The 21,330-nt window shown below is 32.1% G+C and overlaps 3 protein-coding genes across 3 annotated transcripts in view; 1 reads left to right on the forward strand and 2 right to left on the reverse strand.

Annotated features, from left to right (window-relative positions):
* The window catches only part of LOC133328120 (protein ELYS homolog), a 36,532-nt gene extending 28,016 nt beyond the window's left edge, over positions 1-8,516 (reverse strand). Inside the window, exons 1-2 of the mRNA XM_061536676.1 lie at positions 8,360-8,516; positions 7,720-8,289 (exon numbers count right to left, since the gene is read on the reverse strand). Coding sequence (XP_061392660.1) covers positions 7,720-8,289; positions 8,360-8,516 — 727 coding nt within the window. The remainder of the gene's footprint in view (positions 1-7,719; positions 8,290-8,359) is intronic.
* LOC133328130 (AP-1 complex subunit beta-1-like) overlaps positions 1-21,330 on the reverse strand; it is a 363,610-nt gene that overhangs the window by 266,095 nt on the left and 76,185 nt on the right. The gene's annotated exons all lie outside the window — the stretch shown is intronic.
* On the forward strand, positions 11,354-15,170 carry LOC133328121 (exportin-5). Its single transcript, XM_061536677.1, has 2 exons — positions 11,354-13,678; positions 13,747-15,170. The coding sequence occupies exons 1-2, from the start codon at positions 11,365-11,367 to the stop codon at positions 15,168-15,170; spliced, it is 3,738 nt and encodes a 1,245-aa protein (XP_061392661.1). The 5' UTR covers positions 11,354-11,364.

A 21,330-nucleotide genomic window follows, 5' to 3' on the forward strand; every position in this document is an offset into this window, starting at 1 on the left:
TATGTACCTGGTAAAAAGAAACAAAATTCGGCGGCATCAGCAGCAGCGTCCAATTCTGCGGCAGCCTCTCATGAAAACACCGATCAAAGTAGTGGTGATGGTAGCACGGGTGGTGGTGGCGGCAGCAGAGATGGTCCCAAACGTTCATTACGCTCCAAAAGGGCCAAACGTTTGGACAACAGTTTCAGTTACAACGAAGATGATCTGGCCGAATACGATTTGGAGGATGAGGAGGAACAGGCTGAACGTTTGGCCCGCGAAGCTGTTCAACGTAAAATCGATGCAAAACGTTTGGAGGCGCAAAGACAACGTCAGAGACAGGCCCAATCATTTGAAATGGCATTCCTAAAGACATTCGCCAGGACAGCAGATGGTAAAGTGTTGACGAATTTACCGCCAGCGAAAAAAGGTAAGTGGGGTAGTGGGGAGGAGTAGCTTCAAAATTATCATATATAAAAGTAGGAGACTGTAGAATTGTGGTACTTTGACCTATGGAAGTAGAAAACAGAACCCAAACATAGTGAGAACATAAGATAATTGTGGTTCTATGACCTCTTGAAGAACTTCGATATCTTCAACCCAAGTCATATGTCGAATTTAGAAACAAGAATACAATGAAATAGTGGCGATCGGAAACCTTATTTGAGAGCTAAGCCAAAATATGGACCTATAGGAGATTTTGCATCCCTTAACTTTACCAAGATGTTTGGGGTATAAAAAGATATCATATATGTGCACGCCGGTCATATGTGGAATTCAGAAACAAGAATACAATGAAATATTGAAAATCAAGTCTACCTATTGGAGGTTTTTTTACCCCTTGGAAAAAGGAAATGTCAAAATAAAGATACTTAGTAGGCAGGGTCTTCAGGACCGAACATATATTAAAATATATTAAAAATGTTCCATCGTTATGTCTCCTATACTCTAAAACCGCGATATGGCCAATAAAAATGTGGCCGGTACCTTGATTTGAGGTTATGTCAGAACGTAGACCTATATCGAAAATTGTCTCCCATAGTCTCTCAAGAGGTCTTTTATACCCCAAATCCCTAATTTTTACATTCATAAAAACCAAAAATCGATCGGAAACCTTGTTTGAGGTTAAGTCAAGGCCTGGACCTATGTTCTTAATTGTCTGTCCGAAGGTTTTTTAGTCTCTGAGAATAAAAAATACAACATTACAGGAGCTTAGGTTGTAAAATCCCGTTATGGACACTGTATGAACCTAAAATCGATCGGCAACACCCTTTTTGAGGTTATGTCAAGACATCGATTTAAATTGTTAAATTGTCCGTCTGAAGTTTTTTTTTTTTTTTGGTCCATGAGAAAACAAAATACCAACTAATAGACATTTAAGTTCTAAAAATTAGGCTAGGACCCATAATCAAGTTACCGAAAATAGTGACTAAGAAACCGTCTGTCCCGATCTATATTTTGCCAAGAGAGACTTTATCCTCTAAAAAAACTCGATGTGGTTAATCAATTAATCGGCAAATCGATCGGGAAATTTTATTTGAGGTTATGTCAAGGCATGGTAATTTGCCTGTCCGAAAGGTTATTCGTCTCTATGGAATACAAAACTTCAATTTATAGATTATTAGGCATTAAATGAACCTAAAAAGACATAAATGGATCTAAAATCGACCGGAAAGCTTATTTGAGGTTATGTCAAGATATGGAATTATTTTGCTAATTGTCCGTTTTTTTACCCACCAAAAAGTCAGGGTGTATATTTTTAAAGGTGAGGGCAAATTCTAACCTCAAAAATTTGTGTTTTCTCGATGTTTCGGTCCAAAAACGGGTCGTGGATTAGGACAATAGCTACAGCTATTGAAAAATTTCTACGAAGTAGTTTTTTTACCCACTCTGAAGTCAGGTTATCAAATAATGTTAAACAAAATTCTAATCTCAATTTTTTTTCTTTCTTTGCAGCTGTGGCAGCCCCTCCTCCGCAACCACAACAACAACAAAACTATTCAAGAAGACTTGCAACAAATCAAGGCCATTATCATCATCAACCACAGCATCGGGATGCCGAAGAACATTTAATGGCAAATTGGATAGAAAATGTGGAAAATGAAGATACCCAGGTGATATCCGACGATGATGATGATGAGCCAAGGGAACATCGGATTTACAAACAACAACAGCAGCAGCAGAGACAACAACAACATCATCAAAGACAACAACAACAGCCTCAAACTCAAAGACAAAGATCACAAAATCCCTCCTCCTCCAAAGACTCATCACGTGGTGGTGCCGCCGCCCATCCCTCACAAATCAACAATCCTCGCCTGTGGCCCAAAAATATCGACATTAACCACTCGGCCAGTTCAAAAAACAAAGATGTTTGCATAATCTGTAAACTGAGTGTACAACGAATTGTTCATCACTATGTCAATGAACATCGCGGCAGTGAGGTCTACAATTCCCGACTGTCCGCCATGCAATTGGACCATTTGAAACGTGGTGCCTGTAATATACAAAATGTTAGCATTTATAAGAATGGCCAGCCGCAATACGAGGCCCATTGTATATTCTGTCAGAAACAATCACGTTTTATGTTTCCCTATTGGGTGCAACATTTCACAATGCATACGGGTGAATATGCCTATCGTTGTTCAGCGTGTGGTATGCGTAAGCCGACGCGCTCTCTGTTGACACAACATCAAGCTCAGGGTTGTACTGAGGGTGGTGGTGTGGTATTGGTGGATTATAACTACGATTCAAGGAAGATACGTGTGGAGGCCAGAATTTGTACCCTGTGTAATTATGTCCAACTGCATCGTAATAATATCGTGAAACATCTACATCAACAGCATAATATTAAACAAATTCTACCCAAACATATTCAGACAATTGTGTTGTTGAAAGAGGCTGGAGGTTTGGATTCATCGGCCGCGGCCATTGCGGAATTGAGAAATCAAACGAAAAGGTCGGCGACGACGGCGGCATCGGTATCTCATAGTTCAAATGTTTCATTTACCATTGACGATGATGATGAGGATGGTGATGATAATACCCTGCTATTTAGTGAAGATGCCCTGCCACCTATTAGCACCCGGCAACAACAACAGGTTGTGGAACCACCACAACAACAAAATCATTATTATAATTATATACCACCCTATATGATGAATCAATTGCAGCAAAGCCAACAACAACAACAAAATTTCACCTGGGAGGATAATGATCCCACTGATGATCTGTCATTTATGATATGTGGCATGTTGGATGTACAAATGAACAACAATAACAACAAAAAGAAGTAAGGAGGAGAAAAATTTGGAGAACGAAAAAACGGGGAAACGAGGTCTATCAATAGGGTCAGTGAGCAAGCGAAAGTCAGCTGTTTTTCTCTCAAGTCTAAATGTCAAAAATGTGGACCTTGTCAAGATCTATTAATAAGGTCAGCCATCAAAGCAAAAGTCAGCCCATTTTTCTCTCAAGTTTAAATGTCAAAAAATTGGCCTTTGTTTACGTTCTCATAATGGCAATCAAAATTCAGAAAAGATGGATTTTGACAGCAAACTTGAGAGCCCAGTTGATATCCAGCTTATTTATAGGCCTTGGACACAAATCACAAAAAATGAATTTTGACAGCAAATTTGAGAGAAACAGCTGATATGGCATAACAGCTGTTTCTCTCAAATTTGGTCTCTCTCTGGATAACATATGATCCTCCTTTACACTCCCTTCCATCACTCATCAGTCTCTCTTTCTCTCACTCTCCATATGTAATTTGAATTCAAAACAAAAAGGGAAAAAGAAAATCTAATCTTAGTTTTTACAAAAGGAAATACAACAAAAACTACAACAATAATAATTAATAATATTTAGTATATTAGTAATATAAAAAAAGAATCGCAACACTAAATATCCTCTTCTCATGAGTAGTAGAACAAGAAGCTACAGAGAGTATCCAATTGAAGAAGCAAGCAGTTTGTTAATAATCGAAAAAGATGAATTTTTGTATTGGTTTTTTTTAAATTAAAATAAAAATATATATTTCTTAAAACACATAGATTATATAGAAATGTAAAAGTGGAAGAGTTATATAGGCGCTTAAAAGAAAAAAATTATATTTTAAGTTTTTTTTTTAATTTAATTTTTTTTGTAATTAATAATAAAAAAAGTGGAAAAACATTAAATAATCAAAAAAATTAAAATGTTGTAGTAGCTTTAAATAAGAGGTCCTCAAAAAAATTAAGACTTCGGAGAGTTAATTGGGAAACTGCCATATGAAATAAATTAAAATAGAGAACCCAGAGAACGAGCTTTTTAACGGATCGAGTAATTGGTAATTTATATCGGATCGAGTAATTTGTACTCTCTAATTCGTTTTCGTTTTTTTACGCAAATGTGGGACATATCACCGCACTCTATAATACGAAAACGTATGTCAAACACGTTCGTTAAGCGCCAATATCTTGCGTTAACGCAAAGGAAGCCGAACAACAATGAAATGTTTTATTTATACCTAAATTGTTAATATTTTTAGGGGAAAAGCCAAAAAAAGTTACAGACTAAGCAAACGTCAGTTCCAAAGTTTAGTAGATTTTATGGTGCAACACCACAGCGATTTGGCAAAGGGGGGACGGTGAAACAATTCGCTCAATCGTCTGAAGTATCTGAGAAATTTTCGTTTTCGGACCATAGGATGATATCTTTTTTTCAGATTCCTAGCTCCAGAGTGTAAAACAGAATCCTTATAGGAATCCTCGGAAGACAAACTGGGACAAATTTAAAGACAAAACAGCAGATTCAATCCTGTGAAGTAGCTGTGAACAATGTCACGGCTACTCTTCTGAAAAGCTATGAGGCTTCTTGTCCCCTAACATACCCTGGAAAGAGATCTCAGCCGGTCACAAAACTTGGCATCCTTGAGAAATCTTATAATTAAGCTAGAAGGACGAAACTTAGTACAGCTTGGAACGTTTATAGAAAACAATTCAATAGGTAACAAATTGAAATAAACGTGAGTCTTGGCTTTGCCATAACGAGTCAAACGAAGAAGTAAACGAAGCGGCCAGATTTCGCAGAGTAATATCTAAAATACAAAATCTATTGGTAGTATTAAGCGACGGAACAAACTCCGGCAGAGAAACTCTTGATCTTCTATCATCAACCCAATTCCCTGGTTGTAAAGGACCATTATGACGATGTGCGGTGTGTGCATTGGATTATGGCTCGAACCAGAGACCATTAGAAGTTGATAGAAATCACTATAAGCTAGGCAAAAACTGGTATGGGCAATAGCATTTGACCATATAAACCCCAGGCCCATATGGCATAATACCCGCCATGCTGCAACACGCTGATGAACGGGTATTTGTCATTATGCATGACATTTTAGGGCTTGTCTACTCTTATCGTACATACCAATTCTGTAGAAAGAGGTAACAGTGACCTTCATCCCGAAGGCCGGGAAGCCGAGTTATACGCTACCTTAAGGACTATAGATCGATCACAGCCTCTTTTCCTTTCTACTTAAGACTTTAGAAACCTTGCGAGACTCTGAAATTAGGAATACTATCGATCCCAATGAATAAGCAAATCCCAAAATCGGACAAGAACCTTGTTTGAGGTTATGTCAAGACATGGACCACAAAATGCAAACTTACTGCCAGCTCGTTGGGAAAATAAGGCAAGGACACGTGCGAATGATGTTGCGGAACTATGTCCAAACATGGCCGATATTGAAAAATTCCTGCGAAGAAGTTTTTTTTATTCTCTTACTGAACGAATTAAGTTGATACGACCTATATCGAAAATTGTTCCCAACAGTTATTCTGAAAAAAAAAACGAAATGCCAAACTACAACGGACGCTATATCGGTGGTGATCCTTCATTCGGAACTATGCCCAAACATGGAGCTATAATGAAAAAGCCTGCGGAAAACTTTTATCCCCTTTTTAAAAGAAATAGGTTAAAATAAATCAGACCCGAACCAAAAATTAATTTAAATTGGAGCGGGACCTCCACATATGGGCTAGTCAATATATGGACCTACATTGAAAATTGTTCTTTAAAAGTTTTTTTAATCCGTAATAGCCCTTCGGTTAAAAAAACATAGCCTAAATCGGTCGTGACCCTTCATTCGGAACTATGTTCATGCATGGACCAATGTTAAAAAATTCCTGCGAGCAGTTTTTTGTTCTCTTTTTTTGCACAGAGAATCCGTAATGCCAACCTCCAGGTATCGGACCTATGTTGAAACATCTATATAGATGTCATAGATTATCACAATGTTACAAACACCACTAAAAAGCGAAAAAAATGTGTCGGAACCCTTGCATGGGAGCTTTGTCCAAACATGGAGCGACATTGAGAATTTTTCTGTGAGATTTTTCTAACCTCTGATTAATCGAATTGACACATTATATGTATTTCTGTTGGAAAATGAGGCTAAATCGATGTGAACCTTATATAAGGGCTATGTTCGAACATGGGCCTACAGTGAAAATTTCTGTGGGGAGATTTTTTTATTCTCTAATAAACCAAAAATGCTAAATAACAGAAACTTCGTTCTGAAAAGTGTGGCTTTAAACCCTCAAATTAACGAAAATAGGACGGGAACTATCGGGTAGCCTATGTCCGAATATGAAACTATATTGAACATTTTTCTTCCAATTGGGATTTTTTTACCTTTGAGAAATCGAAATGCTTAATTAATTAATTTTCGGTTGGAAAATCAGGACAAATCGGAAGGTACCTCTACATGAGATCGATGTCCGAACATGATTTTTCATTGACAATTTTCTGCGATGAGGTATTTTTATTGTCTAACTATGTAAAGGAAATGTCTAATGATAACCAATTTGCTCTAAGCGTCTAAAACCTTTAAAATACCTAAATAAGGCGGAACTTTTATATGCGGGACTATTTGGAAATATGGTCCAATATAAAAAATGCCTCCTTTTTAGCTTTGAGAAATCAAAATACCAAATTATAAGCACTTTGAGGATAAATCGGAAGATACTCTTATATGAGGTCTAGGTCCGAACATGGACCCACATTAAAAATTGTCGGCGAGGAGGTTTTTTTTATCGTCTTAGTAAATAAACGAAATGCCAAATGAGAGCCTCTTATAGGTAAAAATCGATTAAAACCTTCAAAATGCCTAAATAGAGCTCCATTTTTATACGCGGAACTATGTGCAAATATGGACCTACATTAAAAAATGTTTACCGTTGCTGATTATGAAAATAAAAATCGATTAAAACCTTCAAAATGCCAAAATATATCGGGATTTTTATATGCGGAACTATGTGCAAATATAGACCTATATGGAAAAATGTTTGCCGTTGCCGATTATGAAAACAAAATGAAACGACCTGCATTATTTTTCTTCCCGAAGACTTTTTTATCCTTTAAGAAATCGATATTTTCACTTAAAGAAACATAGGCTGCTTGGGACCTTCAAATTACCTAATATGGCAGGAGATCCTTAAATATGGGCTATGTCAAGAATGGTCCTCAATCGATGTCTAAGCAAAGTTGCGGAACTGTTGGAGGCAATATTCACAGGACTGTAATTTCTCATTACTCTACCTCTCTCACTCTCTTTCTCTCTCTTGATATGATATTGACTAATTTTCCAATAGGAAATTGCAAATGCAAAATGCATCTAATAAGAATTTCAATAAGAATTCCCAAATCAAATAAAAAAATATGTAAATAAAAATACAAAAAAAAAATCCACAACACACTTACCCTCCATTTGTATACCGAATGTCACATCGTCCTGTTTGCATTGACGAAAATTACGATGAATATCTTTCAGCGGTATACTATAGTCCACAATGTGGCAGGGTGTAAATTGCGTCTCGGCAACCTCCGATTGGATGCGTGACATTTTCGACATATTCAAATCCAATAGAACACAAACACCCTCTTCACTGCCCACAGCCAGGCAACCATCGAAATTTTGCAGCAATGTTCTCTTACATGTCGCGGCATTTAGGAAACGGGCACAGGTGATGTGTAGACTCAGATCATAGGTGCACAGGACACAACTTAGCTCTACCGAATATAAGACCACATAACTACCACCACCCCCAGGGCCATGAAAGTTTTCCAAAATCACAGCCACCATCATGACTTCCGGATTATTGGGGCAAATTTCTTCAACACATTTGATGCAACAATTGTCATAGCCACGCGACTCACAAAATTCATAACTGCTAATGGTTTGACCATTGCGCAGTGAGACAATTTGTAGGATGGAATTTTTGGCCAGCCATGACCATTCACCGTGGCGTATAATGCCGCCGAGTTTTTTGTCTACAAAAAGAAAAATGTAAATAATCAAAAAACATAAATCACGAAATTCCATGCGCACACACACACATACCAATAAATTGATCATCTTCGCCTGGGGATTTCGGTGAGGAGTTTAATGCTGCCTGGCCCGCCGATACAGAACCTGTGGGACTCAATGAGGACTGCAACTGCAAGTCTGCAAATTTAACTGTTTGCCGGCCATCCACTTCAAGGTCATACCACTCCATTTTCCACGCTGTTATTCGTTTCTGTTATGGCGGCAATTTGTGGCACATAAACGTTGGGTTATTATTTAACTAAATCCACACGATTTTTTATTTATTATTGTTTAAAAAAAATGTTTCCGAGATATCCCCAAAATAGACCCAACAAATGCTTTCGTTCTTCACGTTGTTGTTTTCGCCGTTTTCGCGGTGTTCCAACACAAAGGGATATATAAATCGACTTTCCAACTGTAGGGATATATAGATCGACTTTTGAACATTCCAAGGTCTATTTATAAGGTTAACAGCAAAGAAGATCAGCTGTTACTATGAATTTATTATTAAAATTAGTTAACGTGATGGTACTACAAGAATATGCATGCTTAGTTTCCAATATTTTTTTTTTGTAAAAAAGAATATAAAATGTGAAAAATATATAGCATTCCTATTGTGTGTTTATTTGTTACGGTCTTCTTCTTACCTACATGGTAATGTAATGCAAACAGGAATGACAACATATAACCTTATAATATGTTTAGATTTACGACATGCATATGCTTTCAAATGTCAATTCCATAGCAAAATGCCCAATTATAACCGCTTTGGTTGGAAAATGAGACTAAATAAGAAGGGATCCTTTATATGAGAGCTATATCCAAACATGGACATATATAAAAATAGAATATAAAGCAAATTAAAATGTTAAAACTATGTGTCATTCCTTAAGAGCTTTTATAGTGATCATGTGAATTATCTCGATTTAATTTCTAAATTCTTTCGAATTTACCAAAGGACTAATAACAAGTTCACCTCTAATGTATCAACACTTCAAGATAAAGCTTTATTGGTGGTGACGCTATTATTACACCCTAGTCGGTTAAAAAGTTCAAGACCTATTAATAAGTTCATCCAGAATGCGAAAGACAGCAGTTTCTCATGTCTAATGTCAACAATTTTGACATTATTTACGTTTTCATAATTGCAGAAACAGCTAAATACGATCAACCAGGAAGTCCGTTTTTGATTTTGTTTACGTTTTCAGAATGAAAGTCAATTCACAATAGTAAATTTTGACAGCACACTTGGGGAGCTTCTGATTTTTCTAGATTACCATATTACCGAAAAGATCAAAAATATGATTTGTTTACTTTTTAAAAGTCAAAATCCGCTAAAATTCAAAACCGTTGTTTAGCAGAAAATGGTTGAAGCTGAAAATTTTAAAATTAAAAAATTAATGAATATAAAACGATTTTTTAAACAACACATGTTTATATGAATTTTTAAGATTAAAAACGCATTTACACCCTATAAAATAACTGGATTTAGGAATTTTGAACAGCACACTTGGCCAAGAAACCATCCACACCCTTCCATAAAATGCAACAATTTATGAATAGCCTGAATGAAGGCTGCCCATCATATGGTGGGTTCAGCTGGACCCTCGCTGGGAAAATACCTCTCTCATCAGCAGTGCATTCTTTACACGTAAACAAATATAACTGACATATAATTTTGTATTCTATTCTAAAACGCTAGGATATATTAAGGTATGTTTAGATTTACTAAATCTTTTCGATCTCAAATGTCAATTCCATTGCTTATATGTCAAATATAATCCACTGGATTTGTGAACAGGATTAACGTGACGTATACGCAATGGAATTGACATTTGAGATCGAGTAAATATAGTAGTCTAAACAAAGCCTTATGGTCTAAACAGCCTTTAGTCCTGATTTAGATTAGGCGAGTTTACTTGCGGCAAGTCTTTGTTTGTAGGAGAGAGGGGCAAGGGAGTAGAAATGAAAAAAAAAATTGCTCGTACCGACAATTTTCTGGCAATTCGTTTTGTGTATTTCGTATTTGTTGACGTTTTATATATATTTAAATGTGAAAAAACAACAAATAGAAACATATTTTGGAAACCGAATTGCCTTGTATAGACGCATGAAGCAAGTTCAAAAGAGAACGACAAGAATTGCCGCAAGTAAACTCGCCTAATCTAAATCAAGACTTAGATGTACTCCCATTTCCACATTTCCCGTATGTTAAAAAAAATAATACGAGCTGTATGATGGATGCTTTATTAATTTCATCATTTCTTAATTAGATATATTTTTTCTTATTTCGAGTGAATTTAGTTGTCTAAACACTCTCTTAAGCTATAATGGCCTCAATCATGGCCTATAAATAAGGTCACCAAGATAGCAATCGAAATCGGAAAACAGCTGTTTTTTCTCAAGTCTAATGTCAAAAATTTGAACTTTGTTTACGTTTTCATAATGGAAGTCAATTCACAATAATGCATTTTGACAGCAAACTTGAGAGGTATAATGGCCCCAATTAAATGCGTTTTCCCCCTGTGTACTTTAATTGCTATCAATTGTTATCAATTCACTGTGCCGTGTAGCATTGCCAATGAATAAGAAGAAGATCCCTTACAACCATAACGAAAAACGTTCCCGCCCCATTAATTAGTTTGCGGAAGAATTTGCGGCGAAACAAGCCAAAACGAGATTTATGAAAAAATTTATAAAAGAAAATTTTTGCATAAACAAATAGAGAAAAAATAAACAAATGTAAAACACAACAAGCCGCTAAGGATAGAAAGCAAAAAAAAAAAAAGAAATACGGAAAAAAACGAAGTGGCTTATGAAATTTTTGCAGATTGTTTGGAAATTACAACAAAACGGCAAGACAAGACGACAAAAAGGGAAGAACAAGCACAATCAACACGCTACATTTTTTTTCGCTAAACGCGTTAGTGCACAGGAGCAAAGAAAATTCCTTAAGAAGAATATAGATTTAATAGAAGAAGAAAGGACTATCCTTACCCCTTCCAAAGACAAAGAATTCAGAAATGGCCCAACAACAAATGCTGGCCGATGAATTGGCCAAGGCAGTGGAATTAATAATGCATCCCCACACGGCCCAACAGGCCCGTATGGAGGCTTATATGGCATGTGAACGCTTCAAAGAAGAAAGCCCTTTGTGTGCCCAAGTCGGTCTCTTCCTGGCCAGCGGCCAATATTCACAAAATGTCAAACATTTCGGTTTGCAGCTAATGGAGTACACAATCAAATTCAAATGGAATTGCATTTCCCAGGAAGAGAAAATCTTCATTAAAGAGCATGCCATGAAATTGCTGTTGCTGGGCGTCGGTCCGGCTGAGGATCGTTCACTGTCCCACCTCAAAGATGCCTTGTCACGTATTATTGTGGAAATGATCAAAAGGGAGTGGCCACAACAGTGGACCACCCTGCTGGCGGAGTTAAGTGATGCCTGCACCAAGGGAGAGGCTCAAACCGAGTTGGTCCTTTTGATATTTCTCCGCTTAGTGGAAGATGTGGCGCTGTTGCAAACCATCGAATCCAATCAGCGGCGTAAGGATATGTACCAGGCCCTGACCAACAATATGAATGACATATTTGAATTTTTCCTACGCCTGGTGGAGTTGCATGTCACCTCGTTTCGTGAAGCTACGGGTCAGGGTAACTATCAGAAGGCCAATGCCCACAGCCGTGTGGTGGAAATGGTATTGCTCACGTTGACCGGATTTGTGGAATGGGTATCGATTAACCACATTACCTGCAACAATGGCAAACTGTTGCAGATCCTTTGCATTTTACTCAATGACAAAGCATTCCAATGCAATGCTGCCGAGTGTCTGTCACAGATCACAAATCGCAAGGGACAGGTTAAGGAGCGCAAACCGCTGTTGATGCTGTTCGGTGAGGAGCCAATGCGTTACATGTATTCCGCGTCACAGATGACACCGAGCGATGAGAGTGTGGCCAGCTTGGAACAGAATCACACGTTCCTAAAGAAATTGGTCCAGCTACTGAGTGGCATGGCTCAACAATTGATTGCCCTGTGGGGCAAGGAAGACGGGGCCATACAACGTCCTGCTCATTTGGAAATATTTTTGGAATGCCTGTTGAGTTTGACACGTCAAGCTTCGTTAAATGTTTCACATGGTTCGGCCTTAATATGGAATGTCCTGTTGAAACATGATGCAATTTCCAAGGATGCAGCGGTATTAGTTTATATCCCCAAGATAATTGAGGTGGTGGGGCCGCGCATTATCAAAACCCCCTATCCCTCGGCCCGGAGTTTGACGGGTGGTGCTAATGCCGGGACGGCCTCCTACATATGTTTGGAATATGATTCCGAGGAGGAGTTTGCCGTTTTCTTCTACCGCTGTCGCACCGACTATTTGGAGATATTCCGCCAGGCCACCTTGGTCCAGCCTTTGGTTACATTTGCCTATTGTGAGCAGTGGCTGAATATGCGTTTGGCCAAGGCGCACAGTGAACGGGGCAATAATGTCCAGTGCAGTGTCCTGGATCCCAACTACTTGGAATGGGAAGCCTTGGTATCGGTGCTTGATGGGGTGCTTAGTCGTATCCTAATGGTGGCTGAAAGACCTTCGGTGCAAGCGGGGCTACGTCTACTGGAGGAGTGCCTCAAGGTGGACACGGACAACCCGTTGACCCTGTCAATATTGCTCTCCTGCATTTCCACGTTGTTTGTGTTCCTCAGCATGTCATCGTGTCAAATAACGCCCAATAATTGTGTGGCCATGACAGGCGTATCCCTACTGCCAAGGGTATTGGAGAAAATCTTTAATGCTTTGGTGTTCCGTGACCCCTTAGATCAAACCCCGGCCAATGTACAGCATCAGCAGCCGCTAACACCCCGAGTGCAGGCCTGTAAAAATCTGCGCCGCCATGCCGCCTCGCTAATTGTAAAATTGGGCCACAAATATCCATTGCTCCTGCTGCCGGTTTTCGAGCAAATCAATACGCACATAAAGACCCTATTCCAACAGCCTCAACATCCCATAAGTAAAATGGATCGTATTACCCTGCAAGAGGCCCTACTGCTGATCTCCAATCATTTTTGTGACTATGAAAGGCAGTATGCCTTTATTGGTGAGGTTATGCGTGACAGTTTGCCACATTGGTCGGCCTTCTCGCATGCCTTTAAATCGGCATTAGATTTCATGCATTTTGTGGGTTTGGATCAGCCACCGGTATATCCCATTGAAAGTGACCCATGTGGACCACATCGCAGTTCGCTCATTGATGCTTTGTATATTGTATTGGGTGTGATCAAGCGGTGCACCTGGCCCGATGATCCCGATAGGGCATCACGTGGTGGTTTTGTGGTGGGTTTTACAGAGTTGGGTGAGTAGAGGAATTTTGAAAAAAAATATTTCTGAAAAATAATTTTAATTTGGTTTATCGATCTTTAGGTAATCCCATCTGCCGCAATCCTGCCTCACCCCATGTCATACCCTTGCTGCCGCACATTTTGTCCCTCCTAAGGGTCTTAAATGAACTCTTCAAGGCCGAGGCTGTGGCTGGCCTCTCAGAGGGTTATCGCAACATACACACCATGCTGGAACATGAAAAGAAGGTGCTGATGGGTGTGTGTGCCATACCAGCCGACCCATTGGATCCCTCGGTCAAGAAACCCCCCACACCCTTTGATAAAATGCAACAATTTATGACGTTGCTGTATGAAGGCTGCTACCATATGATGGGCTCGGCGGGACCCTCGCTGGGCAGAGACCTCTATCAGCTGCAGGGTGTTTCCGATGCTCTCATCAACAGTGCATTCGCCTGCCTAGACGATTTACCCGATTATCGTCTACGTCCAATTATCCGGGTATTTTTCAAACCATTTGTCTACTCCTGTCCCCCGGCCTTTTACGACAACGTCCTATTGCCGATTTTTGCCCACATCTCGCCGATTATGTGTCAACGTTTGACGGCACGATGGGCCTACATTACATCCCTCTACGAATCGGGCCAACTGAACGATGAGGAACAATCCAATGACACCCAAGAGGTATTGGAAGATATGCTCAACCGGTCGCTGACCCGAGAATATTTGGATGTGCTGAAAGTGGCTTTGGTGGGCGGACAGATTGGACCCGAAACCACGGTCAACAATGCCGCCTCAACTGCCACAAATATTGCTTCCGATGTCACAATGGATGCCGAAGAACATTCCATGGATGGTGTGGCCCACACAAGGGCTGCCCAGGCCGCCTTACTTTCCGACATAATCAGTGATTTGGGGGCGAAACTTTTACGCAATCCCTCCACCACCAACTACATACTAATGACCCTGCTCAGTGCTCTCTCCTGGAATGATGGTACATGCAATCTGAAGGCGGTGAATGTGGCCGCGCCGGTTATGCGTTTTCTGGCCGGGGAACAGCTAATGGATGCCAATAAGGCGGTGACAGCATTTACGGCTGTCTTACGTGGTCTACAGATACACGGGCAACATGAAGCCAATCAGGCTGGACTCATAACCCTGGGTGTACAATTTTATGAACTGCTGCGACCCAAGTTCCCTGCCCTCACCGAGGTACTACAAAGTATACCGAATGTGTCGACAGGTGACATACAAAAATTCGATGAAAAAATTGCCGTGGCCCCCGTCAAGGGCAACAAAGTGGATAAGGCCAAAAAGGATTTGTTTAAAAAGTTGACAGCACCCCTGGTGGGGCGTAGCATGAATCAATTGTTCCGTCATGAAATCAAAATTGCCAATTTGCCACCAATGCCCTCACAGAAACTTAAAAATCCCACAGCCGATATTATCGATACAAATCAAAATGCCGGATTGCCGAGTTTATTTCAGACCAGCGGGGGAAATAAGTGACAATGCAAAAACAACAACAACAATAGATAAATTATAAAACAAACAAAAAACCATATATGGATTAAGGAGAGACTATTATATTATGTGAGTTGGAAATATTGGGCAAATTTTTTTTTTTAATTTTTGAAAATTTTCAAATAATTTTTTTCTTTTTTTTCAGATACAACAAAAATAAAATTTAAACTTAAATATATATTATATATGTATATTATGATACTGAATATATATAATTATCACGATAGATTTTGAAGTGTAAAACGAATAATTTATAACACAAATCGAATTGAAAATTGAAAAAAAGATACAAAACACAATTTTATATTCCTCTGAGTAAAACTCCTATGAATATTATTTTCCAAAATACAATAATAACAACAACAAAATTAGAAAAGTATTCCAAAAAAGATAAAAAAATTCAAATCATTATAATGGCGGCAACTGTTCTATATACATATAATCTTATAATTATATTAATTTGTACTATGTATAATGAAGCCAATACACACACACAAACACAAGGTACTATTTACTTGATTTTTTTTTTTGGTTATTAAACAATAATTTTATATAATTTGTTATAAAAGATTCCCTGTTTTTTCTTCAGGCACACAACTATGTGATGAAAAACTATTCCAAATATTAAAAAAATCATGAATGAAAAAAAAATAGAATAAAAAATGGAAACCCATATTGAATTGTTTTTCATCACATAAATGTTTGTCTACTATTTTAATTATTGTTAAAAAATATAATGCCCCCTCATAATTATTTTTCCTTCAAAATTTGTTATTTGTTTTCATATACTGCACACTATACCACCTCTTTACCCTATTTGAATATTTTTAAATGCAAAACTTTTTTTTAAACATTAATTTTATTGAAAAATATGTTGGATGAAAAATTATTTTTTCATCATTAAAAATAATATTTATTATTTAAAATGTTTTTTTTTTAAGAATGTTTTTTTTATTAAAAAAAATATTTTTTTATTAAAAAATATTTTTTTAATAAAAAAATTATTTTTATATATACAATATATGTTGTATAATTATACAACATTAAAAAAAATATTTTTTATTTTTAATAAAAAATAAATATTTTTTATTTTTAATAAAAAATAAATATTTTTTATTTTTAATAAAAAATAAATTTTTTTATTTTTAAAAAAATAAATATTTTTTATTTTTAATAAAAAATAAATATTTTTTATTTTTAATAAAAAATAAATATTTTTTATTTTTAATAAAAAATAAATATTTATTATTTTTAATAAAAAAATATTTTTTAATAAAAAATAAGTTTTTTAGTAAAAAAAATATTAAAAAAAATTAATAAAAAAATATTAGTTTTAAAAGAAAAAAAAAACTTTTTAAATAATAAATAGTTCGTTTTATTAAAAAAATATTTTTTATTAAAAAAACAATCATTTTTATAATTTTTTTTTTTTAATTAAAAAAATTATTTAATTGATTTTTAATACAAATATTTGTGTAAAAATTTGAATTTTTATAAAAGAAAATTAGACGAAAACTTTTTAAAAATGTAAAAATTTCTTATTTGAAACGTTTTTTTATAAAAAAAAAATATTTTTTTTTATTAAATAATACCTTACCTTTTTTATACCTTTTAAAAAAAATATATTTTTTTCTTAAACAATTTTTTTGAGTAAATATTATTACTGAAAATTTTGTCATATTTATTTAAACCCCCATTTTCCCTTTAAGATTTTATTCCAAAAAAATTTGTTCATTGATTTTGAATTTCTGTTTTGTTCTGAAATTTCTGTTGAAAAGAAATTAATTTCATTTTAAATATAATTATTGATTTGCAAAACAAACAAACAAAATTACGCATAGAATTTTTAATTAATTAACAACAAAAGAAAAAACAATTTTATATTTAAATTGAATATTTAATTTATAATGTATGTATGGTAATGATTAAGAAATATTTTTTATTAACTATGAAATAAGAAATTTATTATATTATAATTATAAAAAAAAAAAAAAAAAAAAAAAAAAAAAAAACACCGAACTTATTATGAAATATGTCTTAAAAAATAAAAAAAAATTTAGAATAATGGATTTTTTTTTTAAACATTTATTTCTTAATTTTTTATTAATTTATTTGAAAAAAATTGTAGATTTTTTCAGAAATTTTTTATAAAAAAATTGGAAAAAATTTTCTATTTTTTCCAATATTTTTTATAAAAAAAAAATTTAAAAAATTTTTGGATTTTTTAAAAAATTTTTATATTTTTTTATGAAAAAATTTTTTTATGAAAAAAAAATTCAGATTTTTTCAAAAAATTTTTTTTTTTAAAATTTTTTATAAAAAAATGAAAATAAATTTGTTTTTAATAGCCAGGTTTATATTTCAAAATCTTAATTTTTATTAACTTTATTATGAAAAAAACATTTTTTCCAATTTTTTTATAAAAAAATGGAAAAAAATTTCGAATTTTTCCAAATTTTTTTATAAAAAAATTTAAAAAAATGTTTCGATTTTTTCAAAATTTTTTTTAAAATTATTTTTTTTATGAAAAAAAAAATTGTCGGTTTTATCCAAAAATTTTTTTCAACAGTATATTTTTAGGAACATTTTCGATTTTTTCCAAAATTTTTTTATAAAAAAATGAACATATTTATAAATATTTTTTTTATGGAAAAAATTTTCGATTTTTTTCCAAAATATTTTTTTTAACTGTAGATTTTTAGGAAGTAAATTTTTTTCGAATGAAAATAAATTTTTTTCCAAAAAGCCAAAAAATATTGGACTTCCTTCCCTTTCCCTTTTCCATTCCACACATTTAAAAATAAAAACAACATTCACATACATTCTCATATATGTATAGATTTTTACAAATACACAATAGTTTATTTATTTCTTTTTTTTCATTTCAAAAATCATAAAGCAATATAGGATTGGATTTTGTTTTACAAAATAAAAAAAATTGTAAGGCCGCATACTTAAAATTAAAAAAAAAAAATAATTATAATAATTTCCAAAAATTTTTCTTATATATCAAATATATATGTAAAGTTTTTTAAGTACATAATTTTCTTATAGACAAAAAATAATCATAATTTTGAGCAATAAACTTAATTGCTATGGTGGTAAAATACTAAAACAAAAGGGCGGGAAAAGTCGAGGGGTGGGGTGGGGAGGTGTGGTGTTTAGTTGCATGTTAGAGAATATAAACAAATGATGAGTGGGGGAACAACATGATGGATGAGGGGGTGGTGAACATGATGAGTATTTTTTGACTGATTTTATATAAATGTAGGTGTATGTATGAATGAATGTTGGAATTAAGGAAGATCGATTGAATTTATAAAAATGAAATAAAATTATAATTTACAAAAAAATAATAATAATAAAAAAAGGTGGGTGCAATAGTAAGAAAAACATTTTCTTCTGTGAAAATTAGAAATTTTTTTGAAAATATTTTCTAAAATTTTAACAAAAAAATATTAATTTTTAAAAATAATATTTATTTTTTTTTTAATTAAAAAAATATATTTTCATTAATTGTTATAAAAATACATTTTTCTTTTTAGAAAAAAAAATTAGAAATTAAAAAAAAAATTATATTTTTAAAAATATAAAAAAAATATTTATTTCTTATTTTTAAAAATTAAAAAAAAAAAAAAAAATTGAATTAAAACAAAAAAAAATTAATAAAAATTTTTGTTTCCTTATAAAAAATTTATTTAAAAAAAAATGAAATTTAAAAAAAAATATTTTTTTTAAAAAAAAAACATATATATTTTTTTTTAATAATAAAAAACATATATATATTTTTTAAAAATAAAAAAAACATATTTTTTTAAATATAAATATTTTAATAAAGTGAATATTTTATATATTTATATTTATAATATATTTTATTTTAAAATTAAATATTTTTGAGGTAGCCCCCATTTATGTACTCATTGGGTTGCAAATCGTCCTACCAAAAATGATTAATATTGGTCCCCTTTTTAGGGTAGCTACCATATAACGGAACCTTCCGAATTTCGGGTTTTTGGGGATTTTGGTCACTTTATTTTCAACCGAATTAGCTTTAATTTCATATTTAAGGTTCCCATTGTGTTGCAAATCGTCCTACCAAAAATGATTATTTATAAAATATAATTTTTTCTTTAAAAAATATTTTTTTTTAATTAAAAAAATATGTTTTTAATTAAAATATATATTTTTTTAAATTGAAAATAATACATATTTTTTAAATTAAAATAGTATTTTTTTAATATTCTTTTTTAATCAAAAAATTTTTCTTATTTTTTTATATTAAATTATATTATTAAAATAAAAATATTTTTTAATTAATTTTAATTAAAAAATTAATTTTTTTTTTAATTTAAAAAAATTATTTTTTATAGCAATATCAATTATTTATAAAATATAATTTTTTTTCTTTAAAAAATATTTTTTTTAATTAACAAAATATATTTTTAATTTAAAAATATTTTTTTTTCAATTAAAAAAATATTTTTTTAAATAAAAAAATATTTTTTTAAATAAAAAATATTTTTTTTATTAAAAAAATATATTTTTAATTTAAAAATATTTTTTTTCAATTAAAAAAATATTTTTTTAAATAAAAAAATATTTTTTAACTAAAAAATATATTTTTAATAAAAAAAATTTATTAAAAAAATATTTTTTTGTAACTAAAAAAATATTTTTAGTTAAAAAAGTATTTTTTTCTTAATTTTTTTTTTAATTTAAAATTCTTATTTTTTATAACAATATTAATTATTTATAAAATATAATTTTTTTCAAAAATATTTTTTATTTAAAAAATATATATTTTTAATATATATATATATATATATATATTAAAAATAATATATAAAAAAGTATTTTTTAATTAAAAAATATTTTTTTAGTTAAAAAAAATAAATAATTTTTGATTAAAAAATAATATTAAAAAAATACTTTTTAATATATAATTATTTATAAAATATAATTTTTTTCTTCAAAAAATATTTTTTTAATTAAAAAAAACACAGATTTTTAATTAAAATATATATTTTTTAAATTAAAATATATAATATATTTTTTTAATATTATTTTTTAATTAAAAAATATTTTTTTAATTTATTTAATTAAAAAATATTTTTTAATTTATTTAATTAAAAAATATTTTTTTATTTTTTTTAATTAAAAAATATTTTTTAATTTATTTAATTAAAAAATATTTTTTTTATTTTTTTTTTAATTAAAAAATATTTTTTTATTTTTTTTTTAATTAAAAAATATTTTTATATTTTTTTTATCAAAAAATATTTTTTTATTTTTTGTTTCATTAAACTATTTTTTTTTTATTTTTTTTAAATTAAAAATAATTTTATTTATTTGTTTTTAATTTTATTAAAAAGTACTTTTTATGGAAGAACATTAATAATGATTTAAAAATTCCTTTTAATGAAGAAAATGTTTTTCAAAAAACAAAAAAAAAAAAAAAAAAAAAAAATGAAAATAATTATAATAAAATCACAATAGTTTTTTTTTGTATAGAAAAGTGTGTGTGTGGGTGTGAGTTTCCATACATGTATTAGTTAGTTTGGGATAAATGGAAAGGTGATATTAATAATTAAATTTAAAATTTACAACTAGGCTTATTTCATAACGACAAAATACGATTTTTTTTATAATTTATTTTGATCTCTCCAAAAAAAAAAACTTAAAAATTAAGAATACTTTTTGTAGCTACAACTGTTGGGATTTTTTTTTATAAAAAAATATTTCGAATACCAACAATATAAATTTTGTTGGGTATTGTGACAAAAGAATATTTTGTTTCGAAAAAGAAAAAATCCCTTAAGGGAGTCGCGATTATATTAAAACTAATTCTTTATATTAAAACTAATTCTGTAGTGGACGTTTTGTTTTTTCTTCTTTTTTTTTGGATTAAATGGTTGCGGTATTGGAGATTACATTTCATAATAAATAGCATCAAATATTTGTTTGTTTTTTTGTAGGAAAAATATATTCGCTTAGGAAGCCAGCTCTCTTTTTGGAAATAGTTCCTCTTTTGTTTCCACAAAAAAAAATCTTTTTTTTTTTAATTTAACTTAAAATTATTGTTTTGTTTTTAAACACTTAAAGTATATATATAGTATTTTCAGTTCTGCTTAAATGTAACAACAAA

Source organism: Musca vetustissima, unplaced genomic scaffold (genome assembly GCF_032173495.1).
Source record: "Musca vetustissima isolate MV318-11 ecotype Yass unplaced genomic scaffold, APGP_CSIRO_Mvet_v1 utg2661, whole genome shotgun sequence".
NCBI lineage: Eukaryota > Metazoa > Arthropoda > Insecta > Diptera > Muscidae > Musca > Musca vetustissima.